The sequence below is a fragment of the Cetorhinus maximus genome, chromosome 15 (assembly GCF_964194155.1).
Source record: "Cetorhinus maximus chromosome 15, sCetMax3.hap1.1, whole genome shotgun sequence".
NCBI lineage: Eukaryota > Metazoa > Chordata > Chondrichthyes > Lamniformes > Cetorhinidae > Cetorhinus > Cetorhinus maximus.
The window spans coordinates 5,878,813-5,899,439 of record NC_135893.1 but is presented as its reverse complement, the minus strand read 5'-3'; the positions used below and the strand labels follow the sequence as shown (position 1 = coordinate 5,899,439).

Sequence of the window (20,627 nt, the reverse complement as noted above, 5' to 3'; positions counted from 1 at the left end):
CTCTGGAATTCCCCACCCTAAATCCCTCTGTGCCTCTATTCTTTTTTAAGATGTTCCTTAAAACCTGCATCTTTGACCAAGCTTTTGACCATCTGCCCTAATATCTCCTTATGTGGTTTGGTGTCCGATTTTGCTTTATAACAATCCTGTGATACGCCTTGGGATGTTATATCATTCCAAAGGTGCTGTAGAAATACAAGTTTTTGAAAAGACAGTTAGGATTGGATTAGGGCAGGGAAGTTGATGCAATGAGTCTAATTTTGATGCTTCAGGTATCATGGGTGTGTAGCAGGTTTAATGGATCAACTGGGCTTTTCCTGTCCTTCATTTTCCTATGTTCAAATGCTGGAAGCAAAGCAATCAGTGAACCAGTTTCATTCTAAGACTTGAAGAACATTTTGTGCTGTAAGTTGGATACCTTTCACAGTTATTTTCCCTCAACCAGGTACCTGACTGACGAAATCACAAAGCGGCAGGGCTGCTGGGAAAGCCATATTGTATCTCCACTAGAGGCTTGGAAAGATGTTCTTTATAATGCAGAACAGTTATTTTTGATTTCTAACTGCACCCGCTTTCCCACTTCGGCTGTGATTGAAGTTGTGACAGAATTCGATTTGCAGTATTGTAATTGGCATCCCAGTACTTGAGTTGCAGTGTGAAAATTCCAGTAAAACAGAAAAAGGAATGTATTAGAAAGATCATTATTTTAATTTAAAAGAAGGATCCACATACTGTGTGTGGTATTGATGTTTGATATCTGAGAACCCAGTAGTTTATCTCTTTGAACCAGATCGCAGAAGTATTGGAAGCCGAGTAACTCTTTCAAACTTATATAAATTTTTTTTTTTAAAGTCTGTATGACATACATTAAGATGGAAGCTGACAAAGCAGCGCGCTCCACCTTAATATTAACTCTACCTTAAACATTCACTTAGGCCACCACAGACGCACAGTAGCAGCAGTGTGTACCATCTACAAGATGCACTGCAGCAACTCACCAAGGCTCCTTCGACAACACCTTCCAAACCCGTGACCTTTACCATCTAGAAGGACAAGGGCAGCAGACACATGGGAACACCACCTGCAAGTTCCCCTCCAAGCCACATACCATCCTGACTTGGAACTGTATTGCTGTTCCTTCACTGTCGCTGGGTCAAAATCTTGGACCTCCCTCCCTAACAGCACTGTGGATGTGCCTGCAGGGGAAGCGGTGGTGTAGTGATATTGTCGCTGGACTAGTATTCCAGAGACCCAGGGTAATGCCCTGGGGACCCGGGTTCAAATCCCACCATGGCAGATAGTGAAATTTGAACTCAATAAAAACCTGGAACTAAAAGCCTAATGATGACCATGAAACCATTGTCCGTTGTCATAAAAACACATCTGGTTCACTAATGTCCTATTTAAGGAAGGAAATCTGCCATCCTTACATGGCCCGGCCTATATGTGACTCCTGACCCACAGCAATGTGGTTGACTCTTAAAATGCCCTCGCGAGCCACTCCGTTGTATCAAACCTCTATAAAGTCTCAAAGGAATGAAACCGGATAGACCACCTGGCATCAACCTAGGAACTGGAAACAACAACGGCAAATTCAGCCCTGTCCACCATGCAAAGACCTCCTTACTAACATCTGGGGCTGGTGCAAAAATTGGGAGAGCTGTCTCTCAGATTAGTCAAGCAACAGCCTGATATAGTCATACTCAGGGAATCATATCTTACAGATAATGTCCCAGACACCACCATCACCATCCCTGGGTATGTCCTGCCCCACTGATCCAGCAGAGGTGGCGGCACAGTGGTATACAGTCGGGAAGGAGTTTCCCTAGGAGTCTTCAACATTGACTCCGGATCCCATGAAGTCCCCATAGCATCAGGTCAAACATGGGCAAGGAACTTTCCTGCTGATTACCACATAACCCCACCCCCCACAGCTGGTGAATCAATGCTCCTCCATATTGAATACCACTTGGAGGAAGCACTGAGGTTGGCAAGGGCATAGAATGTACTCTGGGTGGGGGACTTCAATGTCTATCAGTGGCTCGGTAGCACAACTACTGACCGAGCTGGCCGAGTCCTAAAGTACATAGCTGCTGGACTGGGTCTGCAGCAGGTGGTGAGGTAACCACCGAGAGGGGAAAACATAGTTGACCTCATCCTCACCTACCTGCCTGCTGCAGACAGTATTGTTAGGAGTGACCACCGCACAGTCCTCGTGGAGACAATTCCTTGTCTTCACAGTGAGAATACCTTCCATTGTGTTTTGTAGCACATTCACCATTCTAAATGGGATAGATTTCAAACAGATTTAACAACTCAAAACTGGGCAACTATGACGCGCTGTGGGCCATCAGCAGCAGCAGCAGAATGGTACTCAACCACAATCAGTAACCTCATGGACCAGCATATCCCCCACTCTGCCATTACTGCCAAGTCAGGGAATCAACTCTGGTTAAATGAAGAATGCAGGAGGGCATGCCAGAAGCAGCACCAGGCATACCTAAAAATGGTGTCAACCTGGTGAAGTTACAACACAGGACTACTTGCGTGCCAAACAGCATAAGTAGCAAGTGATAGACAGAGCTAAGCGATTCCACAACCAACAGATCAGATCTAAGCTCTGCAGTCCTGCCACATCCAGTCGTGAATGGTGGTGGACAATTAAATAACTCACTGGAGGAGGAGGCTCCACAAATATCCCCATCCTCAATGATGGGGGAGCCAAGCACATCAGTGCAAAAGATAAGCCTGAAACATTTGCAATGATCTTCAGTCAGAAGTGCTGAATGGATGATCCATCTCGGCCTCCTCCGAAGGTCCCCAGCATCACAGATGCCAGTCTTCAGCCAATTCAATTCACTCCGCGTGATATCAAGAAATGGCTGAAGGCACTGGATAGTGCAAAGGTTATGGGCCCTGACAATATTCTGGTAATAGTACTGAAGACTTGTGCTCCAGAACTTGCCACGTCACTAGCCAAGCTGTTCCAGTACAGCTACAACACTGGCATCTACCCAGCAATATGGAAACTTGCCCAAGTATGTCCTGTACACAAAAAGCAGGACAAACCCAACACGGTGAATTGCAGCCCCATCATTAGCAAAGTGATGGAGGGGCTCATCACCAGTGCTATCAAGCGTCACTGCTTAACAATAACCTGCTCACTGATGCTCAGTTTGGCTTCTGCCGGGCCCACTCAGCTCTTGACCTCATTACAGCCTTGGTTCAAACATGGACAAAAGAGCTGAACTTCAGAGGTGAGATGAGAGTGACTGCCCTTGACATCAAGGCAGCATTTTGACTGAGTGTAGCATCAAGTAGCCCTAGAAAAACTGGAGTCAATGGGAATCGGGGGGGGAAAACTCTCTGCTGGTTGGAGTCAAACCTAGCATAAAGGAAGGCGGCTGTGGTTATTGGAGGTCTGTCATCTCAGCTCCAGGACATCATTGTGGGAGTTCCTCAGGGTAATGTGCTAGGCCAAAACACCTTAGGCTGCTTCATCAATGACCTCCCTTCCATCTCAAGATCAGAAGTGGGGATGTTCGCTGATGATTGCACGATGTTCTGGTCTGGTTGGAGAAGCACATGTGTTAATGCTCTGTTACTTGTGTTAATAAACAACATGTGCTTCATCTTACACTGGTCTCTGCGGTGTAGTGTCTTGTTTACCAACTCATTCACTAGTAGGTAGGCGTACAACCGTGTTTGCTGAGTTAGCGACCCGACAGAAGGAACATAAACATGTACTCACATGACATGAGTTGCAGCGGTTCAGAAGGCAGCTCACCACCACCTTCTCAAGGGCAATTGGGGATGGGCAATAAATGCTGGCCTAGCCAGTGAAGTCCATATTCCTTGAATTACTAAAAAAGAACATGGACTGAAGCAGTTCAAGGTGGCGGCTCACCATCACCTTCTAAAGAACAACTAAGGATTGACAACAATTACTGGCCTAGCCAGTGACACTCACATCCTGCGATAAAACAAATTTCAAACTGTTCCCCCCCCCACCCCTGCCAAATGTGGGTTTATTGCTTTAATGCAGTAGCTGCATCAAAGAAAGCTTGCACCCTCAAATAAGTGTTGCTGCAGTTGTATAGAGCCTTTGAGTTCGCACCTGGACTACTGTGTACAATTTTGGTCTCCTTGCCTAAGGAAGGATATACTGGCCATAGAGGGAGTGCAATGAAGATTCACCGGACTGATTTCAGGAATGGCGGGATTGTCCTAGGAGGGGAGACTGAGGAGTCTGAGCCTGCATTCTACAGAGTTTAGAAGAATGAGAAATGACCTCATTGAAGCATACAAAACTCTCACTGGGCTTGATGCAGGAAGGATGTTTTCTGCTGGCTGGGGGTGGGGGATGGGGGGTCATCTAGAACCAGAGGACACCATTGTCTCAGAATATGAGATTAGGCCATTTAGGGCTGAAATGAGGAGGAATTCCTTCACTCGAGGGTGGTGAATCTTTTGAATTCTCTACCCCAGAGGGCTATGGAAGCTCAGTCATTGAGTATGTTTAGGACAGAGAGCGATAGATTTCTAGATATTAAAGATATCAAGGGAAATGGGGGTAGTACGGGAAAATGGCATCGAGATGGAAGATTAGCCGTGATCTAGTTGAATGGTGGAGCAGGCTAGAGGGGCCGAATGGCCTACTTCTGCTCCTTTGTTCCTACATGGTAAGGTGCCAAAAGGAGAACTGGACAACAGCTGGAGGCATGCAGATATCCTAAGGAATGTCATTGAAGGTTTTGTTTAAGTGCACTGTTCATCTTGGAATTTTACTTAGACCTGATTGCCTAATAGCTATAACTAAAAGATTTCCCTATTGTGACAGTCCAATATAAGAAATGTGATATTCTAGTTTGCCTGGTTTTAGTATTTTGTTGACGAAAGATGACTGAGAGGTGACCTGCTAACACTTGGTTGGGAAGTGATGCAGATTCATGATGAACATGTATACACTGACCCTTGCACTTCAGGAATAACGATGGTGTAGAGATGTTGCTAGAATGTAGCTGATATCTTGGGGAAAAAGTTATTTATGTTGAGGCCAATGTGTTTTTATGATTTGATCATAAATTCACTTAACCGCCAAAATTAAATCCAGTTATGTCAATTTGGAGACTAGAAGGGGATGCAGTTCCTCATTTTCTCTTGCACTCTTACACAGTGGATTAACTTAAAAGAAATTATAAACTTTATAAAATATAACATTTATATTTATTTGCCAAATACACAATTAAGTCAGAGCACAGAGACTTGTATTTATATAATACGTTATCATGCTTTTCAGAAATGGCTCCAGTGCTTTGCGCTCAATGAATTATTTGATATGCAGTGGTTATAATGTAGAAAAATAAAACAGTCATTTTGCACGTTTAGTTGAATTTGAGTTCAAATGTCTTGGCTAGTTACTTGCAGTTACAGGTCCGAGGATAAATTTACCTCTGCTTGCAATCCACAGTTGGTTATGGCAAAGATGAGTGGGAATCAGTTGCTGATGACTGCCTGCACTTTAAATGGATATGATGAGCAAGTCTTTGCTCGTTAGTCATGGCTTCTTCAGAGATTGACCAGCAAGTCAGGAAACAGATCGCTGATGCATCAAGATAATTACGGACGCAGCGGTTCTGTGATTTTTGCCAACTGCTGTTCCTGTCCAGTCATAGAATTGAAATTATACTGCAAAATTATCTAACAGCATTGAGCCTTGGAGAATGTGGCATTAAGAAGGAATTAAAAGAGCTGTATTTTCTTTCACCACTCTCCCAAATTTCCCTAGCCTGCTTTAGTCGTAGCATGAAGCTAGTCAATCGGTTGCCTACTTTTTCAAAAATTATTCATAAAATGTGTCAACAAACATTACAGAATGGTTCAAATGTGATATTACATGAAGTGAAATATAGATTAATTTTCAGTACAGGAATTCTGCGATATCTCACTCCACTTACTTGACAGTATTTTATATGGTTCAAATTCTGGCTTCTTGTGAAGATGATGCTCTGTGTTTAAGTAAAATTGCACTGTTTTTGGTTGCTGGCTTTCATTGTGAAGGCATATCTCTGTGTTTCAGTTACAAATACTGTTAGTTTTATTGGACTATGCAAACTGAAATATACCATGAACAGCAAAGCCATCAAACTCCATGTTCATCTTGGTCAGTAATGGCCAATTCATTTGTTTTGAATTTACAAACATGCAATGTTGATGTATTCAGTGCTCATCACAAAAGAAAAGTGGATAAATTACTCTCTGATTAGTGATAACATCCAATCAGCCTCTGATGGAAAGCAAATTTGAATTGCTTGATATGAAAATAATCTATTTTATTGTTTTATATTCGCTTATTTGTTATTGAAAATTCTTAACTATTTTAGTGTTTTATTATTTATCTCTGGGGAATTTATAATTTTTTTCTGTTTCCTCTCTGTTCTTTGCAATGACGTCACGTTCCCTCTTGTAAACATTTCTATTGGCTTCTTAAACGGCATCTTTGTTAAAAAAAAATCATTCGTTCATGGGATGCGGGCATTGCTGGCTAGGCCAGCATTGGTTGCCCATCCCTAATTGCCCTTGTTCAGAGGGCATTTTTAAGAGTCAACCGCATTGCTGTGGTAAGGACGGCAGATTTCCTTCCCCTAAAGTGAACCAGATCAGCAAAGATTTCATGGTCATCATCAGACTTTCAATTCCGGATTTCTGTTTATCGAATTCCAATTTCTTCATCTGCCGTGGTGGGATTCGAACCCTGGACTCCAGAGCATTACCCCCTGGGTCTCTGGGATGCAAGCCCAGTGACAATGCCACAATGCCACTGCCTCCCCTAAAGTGCCTCAAAAATGGATTTTTGGTAAAAATGCCCTTTCAGATTCCTGAGCATGGAATCACACAAAAAAAATACAACTGCTAATTTCTCACAGGGTTAGCATTTCCTCAAATTCTTCGAGGCTGGCGGCTCTGTGCTATGAATGAAGGATGGCTCTTTTTTTGTGTGTGTGTGTGTGTGTGTGTGTGTGTGTGTGTGTGTGTGTGTGTGAAAGCTTTGTAAAATACACCGTGAGGATCGGACTGGGATGGGATGTTTTTGCGTAACGCCGCTACTCCTTCAATAAAAAAAAAAATCCCCGAGCAGTTTTATGGGTTAGTATTTAAGAAAAGTGACAGCGAGCTGTGTCAGACAATCCTGTGTCAGAAAGGAGGAGGAATGTCTATTTTTATTGGGGACTGCGGAACAAGCCGTGCCAGCAGCTGTCTTGTGGCCTTTTTGAAGTGCTGCATGTTTGCATTCCAGAGATGCTACAGGTTCTTGCCTGCGACATTACCAAGTAATGAGCCTTTTATTTAAATATACGGTACACAGAGGTTTCGTTAGCACCAGAATTGAAGAGCTGGGAGCAAATACTTTTGAAATATAAGCCTTTGATCCTTTTTTTAAGAGCTTTTTTTTCCCCCTCTCATTCCTCTCCACCTACCGTTGCTACCAGGCCACCTGTGCCAAAGCTCCAGCTGGAGCGCAGCCATTTCTGTGGCTTCTGATATTCATACTCTTGAATGCTTCCTCATTTCTGACTAAGAACGTGGGGGATTCCTCCTGGAGAGTCCCTGCTGGATCCTGGTGCCTCAGATTATTTCACTCCGAGCAAGGGTTTAGGTAACGGGTCATGGGCAGGTGTCGGGCCGCCCAACTGGAATCGTGTCAACGGACACAAAGATCATAGGGACTATCCAGGAATGTTACTCCTGCTATTTCAAATATATTGGCTAGGGGATCTGTATTACAAAAGATGTTATCAACGTTTAAGAACATAAGAACTAGGAGCAGGAGTAGGCAATTCAGCCCCTCGAGCCTGCCCCGCCATTCAATACGATCATGGCTGATCTCATTTCGGCCTCGACTCCAATTTCCCGCCCTCTCCCCATAACCTTTCAACCCGTTACTAATTAAAAATCTGTCTATCTCCTCAAATTTATTCAGCGTCCCGGCATCCACTGCACTCTGAGGTAGTGAATTCCACAGATTCACGACCCTTTGAGAAAAGTAATTCCTCCTCATCTCCTCTGATTTAAATCTACCACCCCTTATCCTAAAACTATGGCCTCTTGTTCTAGAATGCCCCGGAAGGGGAAACATCCATTCCATGTTTAATTTGCCTATCCCCTTTAGCATCTTATATACCTCAATTAGATCTCCTCTCACCCTTCTAAACTCTAGTGAGTTTAGGCCTAAACTGCTCAATCTCTCCTCATAAGACAAGCCCCGCATCTCTGGAATCAATCTAGTGAACTTCCTCTGAACCGCCTCCAGTGCAACTACATCCTTCCTCAAGGGGAACAAAACCGTGCACAGCACTCCAGGTGCGGTCTCACCAATGCCTTGTACAGTTGCAACAACACTTCCCTATTTTTATACTCTATTCCTTTAGCAATAAATGCCAAAATTCCATTTGCCTTCCTTATTACCTGCTGTACCTGCAAGCTAGCTTTCAGCGATTCATGCACGAGGACACCCAGACCCCTCTGCTTTGAGGCATTCTGAACTTTCTCTCCATTTAAATAATAAGTCGCCTTTTTATTCTTCCGACCAAAATGGATAACCTCACACTTATCCGCGTTAAACTCCATCTGCCAAATTTTGGCCCATTCACCTAACCTGTCCATATCCATTTGTAAATTTCTTATTTCTTCATTGCAACTTACTTTCCCACCTATTTTGGTGTCATCTGCAAATTTAGCTACAGTACCTTCTATCCCTGAATCCAAGTCATTAATATAGATTGTAAATAGTTGGGGCCCAAGGACCGAACCCTGTGGCACCCCACTAGTTACAGCTTGCCATCCAGAAAAAGACCCATTTATCCCGACTCTCTGCTTTCTGTTGGTTAGCCAATCCTATATCCAAGCTAATATATTATCCCTAACTCTGTGTGATCTTATCTTGCGTATTAATCGTTTGTCCGGCACCTTATCAAAGGTAAGTCCAGATATACTACATCAACAGGATCCCCATTATCCACTTTGCTTGTCACATCTTCAAAGAACTCTAGCAAATTAGTCAAACACTATTTACTCTTCATAAAACCATGCTGACTCTGATGGATTGCATTTTGACTTTCCAAATGTCCCATCACTACTTCCTTAATAATGGATTCCAACAATTTTCCAACGACAGACATTAAACTAACTGGTTTATAGCTTCCTACTTTCTGTCTCTTTCCCCCCCCCCTCTTTTTTTTTGAATAAGGCATTATATTAGCATTTTTCCAATCCACTTTATTTTTTCATTTTCCCCTTGCTTTCCTGCATTGGATCTGTAGTTCTTGCTGAAGCTGTCATTGACTTAGCATTGCTTCAGGAAGGTTTCTTCACAGAGTCTCGAATGACAAACACCGACTGAGTGGTTAGTTGCCATGCTCTTGGGCTTTGTTCACTGCAGCTGCAATGCCTAAAGTTAGCAACAAAGAATCTCCAACAACACCCCCCGTCCCACCCCTCCCCCTGACAAATAAACTCAAAAGTATTTCAGTGCATAGCGTACAAAAACAAACTTTGTCCCAAAGACCATTGCTCATTTTTTGTAATGGCTTAAATTGTGTAAAACAGTTTTTTTTAAAAGAACAAGTGAAATTTCTATTAACCTGTTGGCCGTTACTCTGGACATTTATTTGTGCATGTCTGGCCTGGTTCTCCCATGCACGCTAGATATTGTAGTTTCTCAGAAATAGGTGAAAACTACAACTCCTATGACGCACCTTTAATGTTAGGAGCTATAACTTTGCAGGTTGCTTTGCGTTTGGACATTGTGGACAACAGAAGCAGGGTGAGCAGTGCCAATATAGTCAGTCCACTGTCACACTTACACCGAATTTCATGGAAGCTACAGAATGCAATCAGGCCTGATTTGTTCCAGCATTTATGGTCCAGGGAGCATCCTCCCACCCTTCTATCTAACCCCTCAGTTTTGTGGATTAAAAAAGAAACTGATTTTGATTATGTGGCTTAGTTTATTCTGGTTTTGTACAAATCACATTTTTTGCAAGATGTTGTGGTGAATCTGTATAAAACCTTAGTAAGACACAGTCTTGGATTCCACACTATAAAAGACATGAAAAAGGCATTAAAGGCAGTATGACACTAATTCATTAGCCTGTTGCCTGGTATGAGGAAAACAATTATGAAGAAAGACCGGGAAAGAAAGGGGAATTTCTTGTTACAACAAAGACAATTACAAGGTGATGTGATGGAGGAGGCGTTTAAATTATGATGGAATGGGACAGAGTGGATGGAAATATGTCGTCATATGTTCAGTGGTTGAGGGGCCTTGAACAAGGGAGCAAAGACATAAGGTTAAGTAGAAGATAATTAGGATAGAGAGCAGAAGAATATTTTGTTTTGTCTAAGGTTGAGAGGCTGGGGGATGCACTTTGCGAGTTAATGTTTGAAGCAGCGACCATGTTAATATTTTAAAAACGAATGCTACAGGCGGCTAAAGGAAGGAGGAGTAAAGGGATATGGGAACATAAAATGTGGAAGATAAAAGCTGCGGAGATTGGTGGGACTGAATGGCCTGTTTGTGTTGTAACGTCCATGTAACTCCACGCAGCTAGTGACGACAGCTGGAACCAACAGTTTTCATATGTATTGATCCAGATTAGTAGCAGCTTGCCACCACCTTCTCGAGGGCAGTTAGGGAAGGGCAACAAATGCTGGCTTTGTCAGCGCTGTCTGCATCCCGTGAAAGAATAAATATAAAAATCACTTCTTTAATTGTTCCTTCAAACAATATCCTCGTTCACTGAAAAAGAGGCAGATGTAAAGTAATGCGCAAAACACAGAGATGATTGCGGATAACAAATGGGACAAGATTTGAATTCACTCTGTAGTATAGAAGAGTAATAAGTAATTTGTATTTTTTCAAAAGCAGGTAATCAAAAATGAATCGCCTTTTCACCATCACGATTGCAGCTATCCCTGTTTGTTGTAGAACAAAAATCACTCCAAGCATTATATTGGGAAATGTTAATCTCTTGTGTTCTACTATATTGAATGCATTAGCATGGAGCCAGATAGTTACACAAGGGGATTACTTCAATTGACAGAGCCACTAACAACTGTTTCTATTTCTGGAGGATGGCCTTTTAAGTTATGAATGCAGTGCCAGTGTTGGTTTTCATTTTGGCATTTGGAATGAGGATGCTGCATCCTTCAGTTCACGATTAGCTATTAGACCAAATTTCCATGAATGAGACATTTTTGTGGAATTGCATCCTGAAATTGGGCATGGGTTTGCCACATGACAGTGTCCGTACAAGGAACGAAGAGTTTGTTTTTGTTTTTAGGAGCTTAAAGGGAGATTAAAGTTTTGATTGACTTGGAGCTTCAGCGTGTTCCCACAGTCTCGTCAGTCTAATCATTTTCTACAGTGACTGTAAAATGGAAAATGTTTTATATAATTTTCTTTCAATGTTGCAGTTTAAATAACAATTTTCCACACGCATAAGAATTTTGTTGCTTCTAAACGACACCTTGCTGATACCTTCCTACTAATCTGACAATGAATTGGCTTTGCTCCAGTTCAACAGTGAGAGATGTGATGTGAGGAGTAGATGCTTCCATTTTAGTTGGGGGAGAATGAGCAGTCTCAATAGTACAGGTGGTCATAGACTTTGCACAAGGTAGGGGACCATGCATACCTTTCTACGCACCTTGGCAATTTCTTTTCCATTGTGCTAGACCTATGGGTTCTCCTGGATAAATTAGGCAAGGCTTGACTTGGCAGGCGCTTATATATGAAACATGACGGTGCTGATTATTCATCCATTCATCCAACGTCATCATTCTTCACCCCGGGAAGTTGATGCCTAATCAGTAAAGGGAATGTAGGATTTTGTTCAATTTGTACATTTTCAAATATTAAGGATTAGAGGGATATGGATTAAAGGATAACACATCCATGGTTTTGACCTATTTTCTCTCACTCTAATCAGTATGTAGCTAGACTGCATTTCGCCTCGACAAGATTTTAACATTTTTAAAAATGCGCTTCGTAATTAAGTTTACGTACGTAACTTGGAAAATGATGCATCAATTTTCAAAGCTGTATGGAAAGCATTTTTAAATCTTCATGTTGACCATTGTTTTGATGATATTGTAATATTGCTGGATGATGTGAATGGATAGTTATCCAAATTGTATTTCCTAAATATTACAAAACTGCTAAATGAGACATTAACAATTTTAAATGGCTGTCACTATAATCCGTGGAAAACAATTCTCACTTTTCCATAGACCTTTAATAGGCTTGAAATTGGTGTTTGATTTCACGCTGATTTTTATTTAATTAAGTGAAGGTACAGTTACGACATAGATATTAAACCTCCAATTGTATTCCACTTTGAATGCATTGCACCATTCGTTCCTGACCTCTCATTAAGACTCATGCCTGACTTTTGACAGGTCTTTTGCAAAATGAGTGTGGGGGCAGCCCCAAAATTTATTAATAAAAGCAAAATACCGCAGATGCTGGAAATGTCAAATAAAAACAGAAAATGCTGGAAAAGCTGCTCAGGCCTGGCCGCATCTGTGAAGAGAGGAAAGGAGTTAACGTTTTGAGTCCGTATGACTCCTTTTCAGAGCTCTGGAGAAGCCATACAGATTTGAAACGTTAACTATGTTTCCCACTCCACTGATGCTGCCAGACCTGCTGCATTTTTCCAGCATTTTTCGTTTTTATTCCAAAAGTTCCTAATGCCCAGTTTAACATAAATGTCATAAATGTGGCTGCAGTGGAAGCCAAAAGTCAGCTTTAATTTGTTGAGTCTTACCAACTGGGGTCCTGAAATAGCGCACAGCCCCGGAATGTGCAAAAAGTTAGTTTGTTGCAAAAGTTTAAATAATTTAGGGATAGTTTAAATAATTTAGGGATTTATTCTTCTTAAATGCTTGTGTAGTGTGATGGCCTTTTTTTTTGTAAATTATCCTGTGTATAAATTTTTTAAGACAATTATTGTAATAGTACTGTTACGGCAACTTTAAAATATCATCTTTTTGAAAAAGATTTTGCATTCATATCTCTGAATTTACTAGTCCAATAACATAACCAATATGCAGTCTGCCCCATGTGAGGTTCTGTCTCCAGGGCAATACAAATTGAGATTAAATGTGACAGCAGCTGGTGCTTTTATTTTTCAAACTGATTATTTCACAGGGTGTCCGCGTCGTTGGTTAGGCCAGTATTTATTACTCACCCCTAATCGCCTTTGAGAAGGTGGCGGTGAACTGCCTTCTTGAACTGCTGCAGGCCGTGTGGTGTAGGTACACCCACAGGACTGTTAGGGAGAGTGTTCCAGGATTTTGACCCAGCAACAGTGAAGGAACGGCGATATATTTCTGATTCAGGGTGGCTTGGAGGGGAACTTGCAGGTGATGGTGTTCCCATGCACCTGCTGCACTTGTCCTTCTAGGTGGTAGAGATTGTGGGTTTTTAAAGTGCTGTCGAAGGAGCCTTGGGTGAGTTTCTGTAGTGCACCTTGTAGATGGTACGCACTGTTACTACTGTGCGCCAGTGGTGGAGGGAGTGAACGTTTAAGGTGGCCGATGGAGTGCCAATCATGTGGGCTGTTTTGTCCAGGATGGTGTCGTGCTTACTAAGTGTTGTGGGAGCTGCACTCATCCAGGCAAATGGAGAGTATTCCATCACATTCCTGACTTGTGCCTTGTAGATGATGGACAGGCTTTGGGGAGTTAGGAGGTGAGTTACTCACCACAGAATTCCTAGCCTCTGACTTGTTTTTGTAGTCACAGTATTTATATGCCTGGTCCAGTTGAGTTTCTAACAGATGGTAACCCCCAGGATGTTGTTAGTTAGAGATGATAATGCTATTGAATGTCAAGGGGAGATGGTTAGATTCTCTCTTGTTGGAGATGGTCATTGCCTGGTACTTGGGTGGTGCATATGGACATGGACTGGTGCCAACCATTGTGCAATCATCAATGAACATTCCCACTTGTAACCTTATTATGGAGGGAAGGTCATAAGTGGGGATGTTTGTTGATGATTGCACAATGCTTGGCACCATAGGGGCTAATAAGTGACAAGTAACATTTGTGCCACACAACTGCCAAACAATGACCATTCCTCCATAGCATTTGATGCCCCTCCCCAACAAGGATCTATTAATGTTCAACTCGAAAACTTCAAGCATCCAGAACATTTTGTGGGGAGGGTTCCACTACCTATTGTGAAAAAGTGCTTCCTCACTCTTTTTATAAGATATAGCTTTCATTTTATGATTATGCCCCCATGTTCTGAATTCCCCCAGGAGTGGAAGTAGTTTATTTGTATTGGATCTCTATTATTTTAAATAACTGGATCAATCCCTCGACCATCTGAACTCCAAAGAACGTGGCAGCACCTTTAAAGCAGATGCTTATCCATGGAAGCTGTTCGACGCAAACAAAAAAGTATTGTTAAAAACTGGAATTGTGACTATCAGAACGTTGAGAGCAAGGAGTAAGGCAATGTAGCCCTAAATGTGTCCTTTTAGGGAAGAGCACCTAACATTTAAATGGTTCATTAAAATTCTGTGAAGTGGATGATGAATTTTACAAATTGTCAGTTTTGTTCGGCTTACCGCTTCACATAAGTTTATTCAGCAGAACCTGACTCTTTGATGTATAATAACAATCAAGTACATTCTGTACCTTCTGCTATTGAGTAACCACCAAACGACAGGGAAAAAAAATGCATCTTAATCTCAGCAACATAACAAAGCTTCTATTCTAGACTCCCAAATGTCACACATACTCTTTCTCCCTCACTCTCGTTCTTGTAAGAATTCTTATGATGAGGATTTGTGATGAAGCTTGAGGGGGGGGAAAAACTGAAACAAGCAAGTTTGCTAAGCATATTTTCAGGATGATGCTCATCGGTTTCCAGGTTTTAATCATGACTTTATGTTGGGTACCATTTTTTTTTTAAAAAAAAGCAATTTAGTAACTGAATTATTCCCAAGTAATTTTTGTTATGTGTGCTGAGGGAACTTCCAAATTTGACCAACAAAATGTTGTATTACAGTAAAACTCTTTTTTGGTTTTTTTCTTCTATGGGATTCTTCCCCGCTTCCAAATTTTATGTTCTCTTCTTCCACCCCCTCCATTTTCCTTATTGGGCTTCGCTGAATGTTGTCCCTCATCAGTCATGATGGATGAGGGGACTGCAGTTGTGAAGTAATTTGCAGTGAAATGGTTGCTCAACCAGGCAGTTGGCTATGCTGTATTGGAAATTTCATGCTCCGTTTCCTCGAGGGGGGAGAACCTTCTCATATTACCACCTCTTCCCCCCCCACCCCCCCCCCCCCCCACACACACACACACACACACACACACACACACACACACAACTGAAATGCAGTGGAAACCTTTTATTCGTTCATGGGATCTGAATATCACTGGCAAAGCTGAAATTTATTGCCCTTCCCCAATTGCCCTTGAGAAGTTGTGGTGAGCTACCTTCTTGAACTGCTGCAGTCCATGCGGCGTGGGTACACCCCACAGTGCTGTTAGGGGTGGAGGGAGTTCCAGGATATTGACCCATCAGCAGTGAAGGAATGGCAGTATAGTTCCAAGTCAGGACGGTGTGTTTCTTGGAGGGGAACTTGCAGCTGGTGGTGTTCCTTGCTTCTGCTACCCCTTGTCTGTTTCGATGTTAAGAGGTCATGGGTTTGGATGGTACTATCAAAGGAGGCTTGGTGAGTTGCTGCAGTGCAACTTGCAGATGGTACACGCTGCTGCAATTTTGCTTTGGTGGTGAGGGAGTGAATTTTTGAATTGGTGCATAGCTGCTGATCACGTGGGCTGCTTTGTCCTGGATGGTGTCAAGCTTCTTGAGCGTTGTTGGAGCTGCACTCATCCAGGCAAGTGGAGAGTATTCCATCACACTCCTGACTTGTGCCTTGCAGATGGTGGACAGGACTAAGGAGTGTATTGTAACTTATCCAGGTTACCACTGGTTTGCTGCACTTCACAGCTTGTTCAGAGGTAAAGGCTTTAAAATAACTCATTGACTCATCTCTGTTTCTCTTGCTTTAGGTATTATAAACCCGAAGAACCCAAAGGAATCACCAAAGACCTTCAGCTTTGATCACTCTTATTGGTCACATACCTCGGTAAGAATCTTGCTCCCACCAACCTAGATTATTTCAATAAAAGTATATTTGTAGCAAGACCATTAAGGGTCCTCAACACCTGATTCTTGCACTTTAAAGGAAGAAGTAGTTAAGTGATACTCTTGATACTAAAAACAGAGTATACAGTAAATTTTAGTGCCTCATTATGTCCTAATGTAGATTAATGCGAATGATTTTCTTCCCCTCCCATCCCAAACCTCTCTCCTCCATCTTTAAAACATGCTGCTTCGGCCGTGGTGTTATGTAAATTTGATTCTCTCCTTTTTCCTTTTTCATTTGATCATTGTGCTGTTGAATTCTCAATGTGGGTGAATTCGTTGAGTAGAGGCCGGGCAGCTCTTATTGAAACTGTTGCCGCTGGACAATTTTTCTATTCCTCTAAGGGATTGAGTTAGAATAACATTGTGAGATGTCTCGGACCAAATTGCCTTCACGCCCTCTCTTTTTTTCTTGGTTGGGTCACGGAGCAGTGGGAAGAAATTTGGAGCACATTCAGGCTTTAAAAAGTTACTGACGAGAGAGCTGGATAATGTCTGCACCAAATAAGTTGGTATGAGAAATGGTTTCAATAGGAATGCAGCATCATTGACTCTTAAGCAGAAAACACTATAGCAACAGTTTGCTTTTTCCAAGTCCTGAATGGGCCACTTGTGATTTCCAGCACTGGCAACATTATTCAGCTAGTCAGAAAAACAAAGTGGATTGCAGTAGTTGTGACCAATTTGATTGCTCTGTTCCATCTTGGGTGTTTTTTTTTTGGCATAGTTTATTAAGGAGGTTAAGGTTCAATTCTTAGGACCCCAAGTTTCTTTCTTTTAAACATTCATAAATGCACCAAAATTTGGCTGCTGTAGATAATAAATTTAGCAGCTAAAAACATGTTGTGTGTCCAAGATTTCAGTCACGCTTCTTGGAGGGAGAGTTTGCTCTGTATTTAAAAGAGTTGGTGCTCCCGATCACATGAGGGCACCCGGAAAAATTGTCACCTGTGTCCTTTATTTCTTGTTGAGAATTGCAATTTACTGTGTAGGTTACCTACTTTGTTAAACTTGTGTGTCTGCAAGTTAGTTTGCTTTGAAATGGTTTTGGTAACGTTATCATTAATGTTTGTCACATATTCTAAGCTCTTTAAAGTCTGTAACTGACAGCTGCTTTTGTCACTGCAGCTCTGACATGTTATGCAAAGCGTGCTCACCTTGAAGTGTTTGGTGTGTCAGTCACTCGATCCTCCGTTGTTGTCTATTCTATGGTCTACATCGTCTCCCCCGTCTCACTCACCGATGAAGTGATAGGGCATCTTCCATTATTATTGTCATAACTATGCAGAGCCCAACAGGCTTCTCATATTACTAGGGCTGGTGAGAATTTTATTTATTTAACAAAACTTAAAATGTGCAGTGCAGGGTGATTGATTTGCACTTTGCTATTGGTGTTTCATGCTAAATCTAGCGGAGGCGAGATGCTTTCCCCAGACTGCCTGTAAACGTCGTACTCCTGCAGGAGCAGGGATTCTCTGCAAAATTCTCTCTCTTTCTGTCTCCTTACCTCCCTTACCCTTTCCCAAAAGGAAAAGCCGGTAAACTTGGAAATGAAGGGTACCGGTGAAACCTGTCCGAACTGGCCTTGTATACCTTGAAATGGAACTCCAGTATGACTGGTGCCAGTATTACTGATTTTTTTTACTGGGATTTGACAATTTTGAGCTTTTCTCCCCCCTTGTACAATTCTACCTGGTTGCCAGGTGCTTCCCAAAAATATTTGAAGGAAACCAATCTGGAGACCTGGGCTGATAATCCAGACATCTTATGTCCACGTCCCACCACTGTATAGTAGGGTTCCAGTTTTGCCACGTTTATTGGAACAGTCTCAGCAGCTGTTTTGTTCTTGCAATTGTCTTTTTGGGATAAGTGCATTATCCTGCCCTTGTCCTATTCTGCACTGAATCAAACATGACGTGAAACGACGTTTTCTTTCCCTCTTCAGCCCGAAGATCCGGCCTTTGCTTCTCAGAGTCAAGTCTACAATGACATTGGTAAAGAAATGCTGCAGCACTCGTTTGAGGGTTACAATGTATGCATTTTCGCATACGGGCAAACGGGGGCCGGAAAATCCTACACGATGATGGGAAAGCAGGATAAAGACCATCAAGGAATAATTCCACAGGTGAAGTTCAATCTCAATTTATGGCGACGCAACTGAACATTTTGCCTGTAGGTAGCTTCTCATTTTGTCGAGTGGGCCCCGACTCTGCCGCCCCTCGTGTTTTCGTAAGTTAACAGGAGTCTTGCTCTCAATGCCTTTGTCCAGCATGTTATTGATTTGTATTATGGCAGAGCTGGCAAATGGAAACTCCAACTGGCAATCATGGTTGTCGGCACTTTCGTAGAATGTGCAATCTATTTTCTTGTTTCATCTTGCATTCCGAAAAAGAAACCTCAGCCCCAACGTCAGTCAATCTTTATGTTTGGGAGTAGAATGGTCACTAATACTTTAGTGCTTCAATCCAGATTTTTTGTAAACTGCGAGGAGGACAGTGTAGAACCTCAAAAGGACATGAGCAAGTTGGTGGAGTAGGCAAATAAGGCAGATGAATTCAATGCTGAGAAGTGTGAGGTGAAGTGATGCATTTTGATAGGAAGAACATGAGGAGACAATATAAAATAAAGGGTACAATTCTTAAGGAGGTGCAGGAGCAAAGGGACGTAGGTGTATGTGTGCAGAGATCATTGAAGTTGGCAGGACAGGTGGAGAGAGCAGTTAATAAAGCATGCAGTATCCTGGGTTTGTTATTAGGGGCATAGAGTACAAGAGCAGAGAGGTTATGCTGAGCTTATATAAGACAGTAGTTAGACCTCAGCTGGAGTATTGGGTACAGTTCAGGGCGCCACACTACAGGAAGGATGTGAACGTATTGGAGAGAGTGCAGAAGAGGTTTACAAGAATGGTTCTAGGGATGAGAAACTTCAGTTATGAAGATAGATTGGAGAGGTTAGGACTTGGAGAGGAGAGGGCTAAGAGGAGATTTGATAGAGATGTTCAAAATCTTGAGGGGGCTGGACAGAGTAGATAGGGAGAAGCTGTTCCCGCTTGTAAAAGGATTGAGAACCAGAGGGCACCGATTTAAAGTGATTTGCAAAAGGAGCAAATGTGATGCAAGAAAAAACTTTTTCACACAGCGAGTGGCTCGACTCTGGAATGCACGGCCTGAAAGTGTGGTGGACGCAGGTTCAATCGAGGCATTCAAGAGGGCATCAGATGACTATTTGAATAGAAACAATGTGCCAGGGTATGGGGGGAAAAGACAGGAGAATGGCACTAAGTCATAATGCTCATTTGGAGAGCTGGTGCAGACACAATGGGCCGAATGGTGGTCTCCTGTGCCATAACAATTCTGTAATCCATCAAAGAAATGACTAAAATGTGATTTCACTGCAATCAAAATTCAGTAAGGAGTAGTTCTGTCTGTAGCCGTCAGCTGCAATAGGGATCAAGGAGGATGTCTAGGTGCAGTGGAAAACTTAGTATTTTGAGAATTTTCAATCTTTGTACACAATACAAAATAATTGACAGGTTTAGAACAAATTCAAAAGTTAACAGCTGTCTAAGAGTTCAAGAGCAGAAATCTGCTTCAATCCTGCTCATCTAGAGATGGCATCCCAAAGACTATATTCACACGTACAAGATTAGATTGAGTTTGATTGGTGGCTTCCACTCAAACCTTAAACTGTAATTTATTCCTTCTTTCTACAGCTTTGTGAAGAACTCTTTGAAAAGATCAACGACAACAGCAATTCTGACATGTCGTATTCTGTGGAGGTAAGAAACGATGCAAAAAGAACGTGTCAAGGAGAACAGCCATTGGATTAGAACACAGCCTTTCAGTTCTGAGAAACTTATTGAAGGCTGACGTTTATTTCAGTTTCCTGTTGTTGTGGGGGCCGTTGTGTAGCCTGAACACATCTCCAACGTTCCTGGATTTCAGACAAACCTTTTATTTAAAGAACTTAAAAAAAAATAAAAATAAAAACAGGTCGAAGTCATGCGGCTTTGTATAACTTGGTCGAGTAATTTATTGGATTGAGAGATGGAACGCATTAGCCTAACGCAAAGTACAGTGAGTTTCACAGATGGTTATGGCTTTACAGCACAAGTGGCATTTTCAACATTCCCACTAACATCTTCTGTGGGGAGTTTTCTGATGTGAACTGATGTGCATTTTGCTTGTATACATGAGTCTTTAACTTTCATATTGGCTGAACTGATCCCACATTTGTATATTTATGTAACAATAAGTTAAACAGTCACATTTCAAAACTCACCTTATTAAATGTTGTTCTCAGACCTAAGATTGCCTGTTAACTAATGAAGTTTTGCAATAAGACCATGAGTAATGAAACAAGAGTCATTAGCTCCATAAAGTCTGTCACCAGACTTTGC

The 20,627-nt window shown here is 42.0% G+C and overlaps 1 protein-coding gene across 10 annotated transcripts in view; it reads left to right on the top strand.

The window, feature by feature from the left end:
- kif1b (kinesin family member 1B) overlaps nt 1-20,627 on the top strand; it is a 197,730-nt gene that overhangs the window by 49,888 nt on the left and 127,215 nt on the right. For all 10 annotated transcript variants that reach the window (XM_078557785.1, XM_078557783.1, XM_078557779.1 and 7 more), the window contains exons 3-5: nt 16,093-16,169; nt 18,174-18,353; nt 19,941-20,006. In XM_078557785.1, the coding sequence (XP_078413911.1) occupies nt 16,093-16,169; nt 18,174-18,353; nt 19,941-20,006 (323 nt within the window). The remainder of the gene's footprint in view (nt 1-16,092; nt 16,170-18,173; nt 18,354-19,940; nt 20,007-20,627) is intronic.